Source organism: Lampris incognitus, chromosome 7 (genome assembly GCF_029633865.1).
Source record: "Lampris incognitus isolate fLamInc1 chromosome 7, fLamInc1.hap2, whole genome shotgun sequence".
Taxonomy (NCBI): domain Eukaryota; kingdom Metazoa; phylum Chordata; class Actinopteri; order Lampriformes; family Lampridae; genus Lampris; species Lampris incognitus.
Window position 1 is genome coordinate 27129064 of NC_079217.1, and position 8518 is coordinate 27137581.

General features: G+C 41.8%; 1 protein-coding gene across 2 annotated transcripts in view; it reads left to right on the forward strand.

Moving 5' to 3' along the window:
* limk1a (LIM domain kinase 1a) overlaps positions 1-8245 on the forward strand; it is a 67888-nt gene extending 59643 nt beyond the window's left edge. For both annotated transcript variants that reach the window (XM_056283170.1, XM_056283169.1), the window contains 5 exons: positions 376-441; positions 1815-1977; positions 2230-2285; positions 3837-3994; positions 4706-8245. In XM_056283170.1, the coding sequence (XP_056139145.1) occupies positions 376-441; positions 1815-1977; positions 2230-2285; positions 3837-3994; positions 4706-4874 (612 nt within the window). In that variant the 3' untranslated portion in view covers positions 4875-8245. The remainder of the gene's footprint in view (positions 1-375; positions 442-1814; positions 1978-2229; positions 2286-3836; positions 3995-4705) is intronic.
* The last annotated feature ends 273 nt before the right edge of the window (positions 8246-8518 follow it).

Sequence of the window (8518 nt, forward strand, 5' to 3'; positions counted from 1 at the left end):
ATTTCCCTCTAGTGGCCATTTTATGGACTGCAACACTTAGTGCACGTGTAGCGGTTCCCATCACTCCTATGGAAATTGCAGCAGGAATTCCTGCCAGATTAGGTCATGGGGATTTCAGTTTTTTCCTTTGATATGAGCACAATGATGAATGAAGCACATGAGTGGATTACTGCATTGACAAAGCTAGCTGCTTCTGAAGCTTTTGTGTAAAAGAAAGGAAACAATGCGAACTTGTTCTACTTGGCAGAGAAATGAGACTACCACTTTTATTCTCTATTTTTCTTTTCTCTCTCTTCATTCTTTCTGCCTCTCTTTCCCTCTCTCTCTCTCTCTTCTCTCTCTCTCTCTCTCTCTCGCCATCTTTCTGCCACTCAGGCCTATCTGCATTCCATGAACATAATCCACAGAGACCTGAACTCACACAACTGTCTAGTCCGAGAGGTAAGAGATTTGGGGTGTGTGTGTGTGTGTGTGTGTGTGTGTGTGTGTGTGTGTGTGTGTGTGTGTGTGTGTGTGTGTTTACATGCATATACTATGTATGTGTACAATTCTACCATTTTTGTTTTGGACCAGTTTGAGTTATATCCACTAGAGTTTAGGCCTCTTCAAAAGTTCAGAACAGCGAATTCTCACTGTGAAATTGGTCATTTTAGTTTAACTAATAGGACAGCCTTAAAAAAAGGAACTGGATTTGGGGGTTTAGGCTTAGGTTAGGCACACAGTGACAAGGCGTAAAGTTCTGGTTAGCAGATAGCAAATGAATGCCATCGACGCAGAGCCCTCACCTCTGGTGCAGAGTAAGCAAGTGTGTATCCACATGCGCTGGCGTGTTTTCGTTGGAGGATTAACACGCTGCACCTGTCTGATAAGAGCACACAGAGGTTTGGGTGATGATGAAAGACAAGTGAGGGTCCAGATCCTGTCTGAGAGAAGCTTGCAGCTCAAAGACACAGAGGAGCTTTGTTGGTGCGAGGCATAACAGGCTAGGCCCTCTGACGTAGAGTAAGGTGCAGTGTAAATTTTCAGCCGTACTGTAGTAACATAGAGAGCTTTGTTCATTTGTCATCTGGAAACAAGAGTCAGGATTACAGCACTCTTGTTTGTAATATTTGGTAAATCTGGGCAGTGGGGGACATACATGCCTTGGGCTGAATTTCAAGGAGCCAATAGGTCGGCAGCTGACAACTCTCCACTTGCTCCATCCCCCATCAGCCCCTCCCCTTCTTTTGCATGCTCTCTTTCCCCCTTTGTCTCTCTCGCTGTCTCTCTCTCTCTTGCAGTAGCCCCTCCATAACATTAAAGCTGAACTCCGTGATTTATCCGATCTGTTCCTCACTCTGGGAATCAGAACTAAAAAACAAGGTTGTCAAGCTCAGCTGTAAACAGTTCCCATCCTCGTAAAAATGGCTCTCTGGAACCAAAGTTAACATAGTATGTATTACATACATATTATGTATTACAAACTGCATCAAATTATACATCAGACACTGTTCTACTGTAATATCGATTGTGGGATTGGTAGATTACTTGTCCAACAGAAGCATTGCCACATCGCCATCAAGTTTCAAACCTTCTTCATGCGTGGTTGGGAACATGTTTGCCGCTGCACCAGTTGCTTGTCCTATATGGATGCTTGTCCCAGTATCTAGCGAGCATCTCCTACCATAGTAAAAATTACAGTTAGTATTATGAAACCTGACTCCATGGCCCAGTTCGATAAAATAATGATTTATTAATGAAGAAAAGTCCCGGATTTCAGCTTTAACAAGTATATTCGCTGATACAGTACGTCTGTCTATCTTGTCTCCATGCAGAACAACACCGTTGTGGTGGCAGACTTCGGTCTTGCACGGCTCATGGTAGAAGACAAGGATAAGCTGTCCCAGGGGAAGCTACAGGGCCTGAAGAAGCCCGACCGCAGGAAGAGATACACTGTGGTGGGCAACCCCTACTGGATGGCTCCTGAGATGATTCATGGTAGGACCAGCATCCAGGGGATGTTTGCTGAGCCTGCATGCTCTCCTTCAGTCATATCCAGCTGTATATATACACATGTACACTGATTCATACCTGAGAGTTGTCTAGTCCAGCCACAGTTGCCTATGAAAAGCTCTAAAGTGTTTGAGAGCTTAGAGCACTTGGTTTTCCATGATAGCACATTTCCTTTGATTCATGTTGAGAACTATGCCATATCTGACAGCAGCCTCATGTTGTTTTGATTCCTACCAGGAAAAAGCTACGATGAGAGAGTGGACATCTTTTCCTTTGGCATCATGCTCTGTGAGGTGAGACACCTTCCATGCTCCATACTCAACATTTATTAATACCTCAGCCAGTCCTCTAGGCTTTCATTTAAACATTTCTTCCGATTAACACAGCCATGGGAAATACTTAATGCATTTTTTTATCATTTTTTATCTCTATTTATAAAAGGACGATGTCTTTTGTGTCTTTATTTGCAGTAGTAACACTGACCGGGATTGTCAATGGAAAATCAAAACAATTGAGTTTCCTTTCCTCACAGGAACTGTTATTCTGTCGATGTAATGCAGTTTCTCAATTCATAAAAATTGCTTTCCTCATCATTTTTAAAAAGTATGAAGATTTCTGTTACAAATAGAGATAAAGTCCTTTTACTGTGTGCAGACATGAGCTCATTTTGCAAATAAAAATAAAACCCTGCTGATACAGAAGTTTACATTTCTGGAGAGTCTTGCAAGAGCTCCAAAACAATAAAATGAATCCATAATCCATCAGAAATCCCAGTCCCTGCTCTCTTCATTTCAAAATACAGGAGCATGATAGGAACTAGAGCCGGCCCCACTCACCCTCAGCCAACTTTGGTCTTAACGGCTTATTTTTCATGAACCTTAAAACATGAGGTTCCCACATGGACACCATTAGCCGGAGAAGACAGTAGGGATTAGAGTAAGAAAAGAAAAAGCAAAGTTCTTTTCATGTGGCTACAGAAAGACAGATGCTGGTTGTGGTCAACTGTGAATGATCAGGTTCAGCTTGGTAGGTTTACTGTAGTTTGCCACAAATTACCCGCCTTGTAATAAGGACAGGAAGACTCCCTTCTCAAAGGATGGGTGCTCTTAAAGAATAATTGGGTTTCTTTTTTTTTTCTTTTTTTCTTTTTTTACAACCTGGGTCCTTTTTTGTAGTTTTTGCCATCATTCATAGCAGTTATGATATCATTTTACTCACTGGATTCATTGTAAAGATTTTTTGATATGGGGCCCCTGCTGGACACATGAGCACAGACATGTTTGGAACCAGTCCAATTCAACCCAATTATCTAAACCACAAAAGTGCACGTTAAAGGTCCATTATTATCAATGGTCAGTTGCATTGCTGAGTTACTTCCTGGTTCAACGTGCAGGAAGGACCAGCCTTTACTTACTGTAGGTAGTAGTAACCATCCATGAACCACCCAATCATGTACACAGTCTGACTTTTTGTTATTGTTGTTGTGAAAGAACAGGTTTAAGACTTGTGTTCAGTTGCCCTGTATGCATTGGATTGTTCACCCACTAATAGGGTACGTGAGCTGGATTTAGAGCGTTGTGAGACAGGTTAGTTTTACCCTACTGATGATGTGTTGTTGCAGTAGCAATCCTGCTGGGGGTCAAGCTCTGTCCAGTGGTCCCATGTCCAAAATCTTCAAAATGAAGCCAGTGAATAAATATTATAACTGATATGCACAATACCAAAAACTGTGATAATGAGACCCAGGTTGTAAAAAAAATTTGAATTATCCTTTTACAATTCCATCATTAACTTCTCTCTCTCCCTCCCTCTCTTTCTCTTTCTCTCTCCTGTTAACATCCCAGATCATTGGCAGGGTGAATGCAGACCCAGACTACCTCCCCAGGGCGATGGACTTTGGACTGAATGTGTCTGGCTTCCTGGAACACTTCTGCCCTCCCGACTGTCCTCCTGCCTTTTTCCCCATGGCTGCTATTTGCTGTGACCTGGATGCAGACAAACGGTAGGACCTTTGGAAAAATACCACTTTGAAACCTAAAATGTCATCCAAAACTGAGAAGGGGCCAAGCCAATTATTTTATAAAGAGCATTAAAAAAAAAACAGCTGGGGGTATCTGGGTAGCATGGCTGTCTATTCCGTTGCCTACCAACACGGGGCTCGACTGTTCGAATCCCCGTGTTACCCCCAGCTTGGTCGGGCATCCCTACAGACACAATTGGCCGTGTCTGCAGGTGGGAAGCCAGATGTGGGTATGTGTCCTGGTCTTTGCACTAGCGCTTCCTTTGGTCGGTCGGGATGCCTGTTTGGGAGGGAGGCGGAACTGGGGGGGGCGGGGGAGTGATCCTCCCACACACTACGTCTCCCTGGTGAAACTCCTCACTGTCAGGTGAAAAGAAGCGGCTGGCAACTCCACACGTATCAGAGGAGGCATGTGGTAGTCTGCAGCCCTCCCCAGATTGGCAGAGGGGGTAGAGCAGTGACCAGAATGGCTCGGAAGAGTGGGGTAATTGGCTGGATACAATTGGGGAGAAGAAAAAAAAAGGGGGGGGGGTAAAAAAAAAACATTAAAAAATAAAAAAAGGTAATCTTGATTTAAGTCCGGCACAATTTGAAAAGCATATATGTAGTAAAACAGCAGAATAAATGTATACAACTGAATATGAAATGGGGAAAACTAAAGACTCTTACTGTAATTGGCTGCTGTATTTTTAGCCCTGCTTTCAACAAACTGGAGGAGTGGTTAGAGAACCTGAAGATGCACCTGGACATTGGCCTGCCGATGGTGTCTGAACTGGACCAGCTACACAAGACCTTCTGGGAGAATCACAGCCTCACACGTACAGAGAACGGCCTGCACCCCCACCCTGAGCAGCCGGAGTAGGCTGGATAGGACAGGAAGAGCTGGGAAATACAAATAACCCCTTAATGATGGAGGAGAGGGTCTGGGTAGTACAGCGGCTGCTGAACTCGAGCAGGGGAATGGCCGGCATTGCATTGCCTAAGGGGAGGTGTCTTGTAAAATTTCATTCCATGCCCAGGCAGACGCGGTGGGTATGGGCTGGCACAGGCTTAACAAGTAAGACTCAGGGGGAAACTTGGATCTGAAAAGCCACCTGTGCGATTTGCACACACATTGAAAATCAAATTAAGACACATTTTTGCTACCATAGCTTGACTTAAAATGGAAAGTTCACATGAAATCAGACCCAATTTTGGACTCATGAAGCAACTACTAAATCACTTCTCTTCTGGATTCAAATTGAATGGGTTTTCAACAATCATGCCATTCAAAATTAATCACTTAAACGTTCATATAGTACACTCACTGATATAGTGGAGTCTCATTGAAAACAGTAGGGCAGAAAACAACGCTTTAGCCTCCTCACTTTGGGTCTACAGAGAAACTTGTACAGTATATGTACACAAGTGTTTCTGTGTGTGACTTTGGTTTGATTTGATATAATTTATGGTTTGGATGCAAAAGAGCAACTTAAAAAAATGCAAAGGAGAGGGGCATGTTTTGTGTGCAAGACACAAAGGCTGAGATTGGATCACTGTCCATTTGTAGATTATAGTCAAGCGGAGCCTTTGGAGCTTTAAAAAGCTTATTGAAAAAAAGTGCATGACTGTAAAAAAAAAAAACTGTATGGCCACATCCTTGTTCATCACACAGCCTCTCCACACTAATGCAGTGACCACATTTGCAGCAGAATGTAAATGCTACGCCTGCTTGTGTCCATTGCGCTGCCCCTCTCCCACACATTGTGTAGCACTGACTTTACTTTGAGGTACACTTCTTAAACATAACTTTGGTACATTGTCGCCCAATCATACAAGTTTTTCACTTATCTTAGTCTACGTTGAGGTATAAATCTTCTGCATCCAAACTCATACCATTGTACATAGCCGGTGACATTGTAAATGTTTTTAAATATTGTAAATGTACAGACATATTTTATATACGTATGCTACATTGCCATATTTTTATTGGGCGACCAGTTGAAATTAAGGAGAGGAATCCTTTTGACTGCAGTTGACAGGGTGCAGAAAGAAATTCTTTACATTTGGCACCAAGGTGGCAACGTCAGGGGCTTGAAGTATTTCAGATGAAATAGGCATCTCGGCACCCTGAACGTCATTCTACCCTTAGTTAGCACTCATACAGTAAGTGTTACACTGTCACGTCCTCTCAATTCATCACCTTTTGGTCATTTCTCAACATTTAATTGGTTGGTCTTACGGTCATCATGTAAGTTTGGGCACAAAATTCTGCATTTGCATTGCAGCAAATGCAGGACTGACTATAGACACATGAAAATGAGAATTAGTCAGGCCCTCAACATCAGCTTGTTCAGCAGAATTCAACATATTATGATAAAACTCCACGAAACCCAACTTGACAGGTTGTAAGGACCACCGGTTGTTATCAGATAGAGCTCCAGTCTTTCATCCCGTGCAGCTGTGGATGTACAGAAGTGACTGAGACAGGTAACTCCTCATTGTGTCCCGTGTCTGTATCTCCTTTTGCGGAGCTCCCCGTGGGAGCGTCCGCTGTTTGTTTACACGTAAATGCTGGCTGTAAATATCTCTGTTCATGTCTGTCCATATATTTGTCTGTGTGCATTGCATATATAGGCTCTATCGCACTCCTCAGAAATGATCTCTTTTACTTTCATATTTCCCTCTTGCACCTTCGAATATTCAATTTTCTGTCTCCAAACTTAAATTTTTTTTTTCCATTTCCATCTCTTGTTTTCATGAGCTGCATGGTGTACCTAGCTGGTTTTCTTTACCTCTGCTACTAAATCAAGCTATTTTTGTCTCTACAAATGGAGATTTTAAATAAGAAAACACAGTGAAAGACAAGAAAAAAAAGGTAATAGAAAGAAAGACTTAAAAGGAAATGAGGAAAAAAAACACAGCTTCTGTTTTTATAAAGAACCACTGTAATCTTTTTGTATCAATCTGAGTACTTTTCATTTGCACTATATTACCAAATGGCTGGTTGAAGCCATGTTTTTTTTTTTTTTCCTCTTTGGTCTACTTGCAAAAAGATTTATTTGACGTTGGTTCAGGTTGATATATATGAATGCAAGTCACTGATAGAGCCTTCAATTGTATAAATGGGTCCTGGGAAAGCCATCCTCTAGATAACACGTGAGACCACATGGAGACCAGTGAAGCCACAAAAAAAAAGAAATGTGTCTATCATAGATTCATTTTTTTATCCCATGTAAATCCCGCCATAGACTGTGTTTCTAATTTGATTTTTTAAATATATAATTGTAACCATAAGTCTATGGTAATATCGATTTCACTTCCAAGCCTTAAAAGTGTAAACCAAAAGTGGCGTTGTGTCCAAATTTGAGAGATCTTAAATTTGAGAGATCTTCAGAGAGGAAAGGTTCACTGGTCTTTGCTATCATACGGATGTGATGACCCAGCTCTGCCTGCTGCCTACAGACCGGTCCTTTGTGAATGATGTTCTGCTCGGTTTCACCATGATGTCCATAGAGGCTTCAACCACTGTTGGTCTCTCATGTTAAGCGCTCTCCCTCTCCACTGTCTGGGCTCAGGGCCCTAACTTCCAGGAGCAAACTCTACCAATACGCTAGAGCAGCCATCATAAGGGAGCAGTATCCTGCACTGACTAGCTGCAAGACCCACAAAAAGAGCATGCAAAATATGTAGTCATATAAAACCAGTACGCCAGATGCTCCTGCTTTAGGTAAGCCTGTTTTGACGGTGATCTGCATCAGTCTACCTGGGCGGGTCTCCATGTGTCGATCTCCATCCCTGTCTGAGCCATGTGGAGAGTGATGGATATGCGTCTGTATGTGTTGGTTGATGAGAATGTCGCCGCAGCACTTCTTTGCAAAGGATCGTTACCTCTGAATAATGCTGTGCCTTTGTTTTAAGCTAGCCTTGCCAACGACTCGAAAAAATGTTCATTTGAACTGATTTTTTTTTTGTATGATAAGTGCAAGCGTGATTCAAATGGATTTGATATCATTGCTGAAACTGTGTTTTATGAGATTTCCTCTTATTCTGTATCATATTTATATTTTCCAGATCTTCATTGTCAGTTTTAATATTTTAGGATTATATTTCTTGTTGGTCTTATTTAATTTTTATTTTTTTTACACAAGCTGTGAAAACGATTCTGCACTTTAATCCTGAACGTAAACATTTAGACTCTGAGGAGGCGACCGTTTGCTACAGCTGAAATAAAACTGTTGCTCCTTAATCTGAGATCTTTAAGTCTTCTTAATTATTGTGAGTCCATTACCATTCACTAATAAGAAAAGATTCAGACAGTGGATAAATATCTACCAGTCCAATCATTAGAGGAATATTTTATTTCAAAGTTAAACCTGGTCAGATTTTGGCCACATTGTGTTGCCTGCAAATCGTTGCATAGGTTGTCAGATGTTGAACATTTTTAAGGAAATTAACTCATGAGTTTGAGGGGTTTATCATGAACCTCTTCGTAATATAAAATTCACAACCGCTACATTCTCTTTG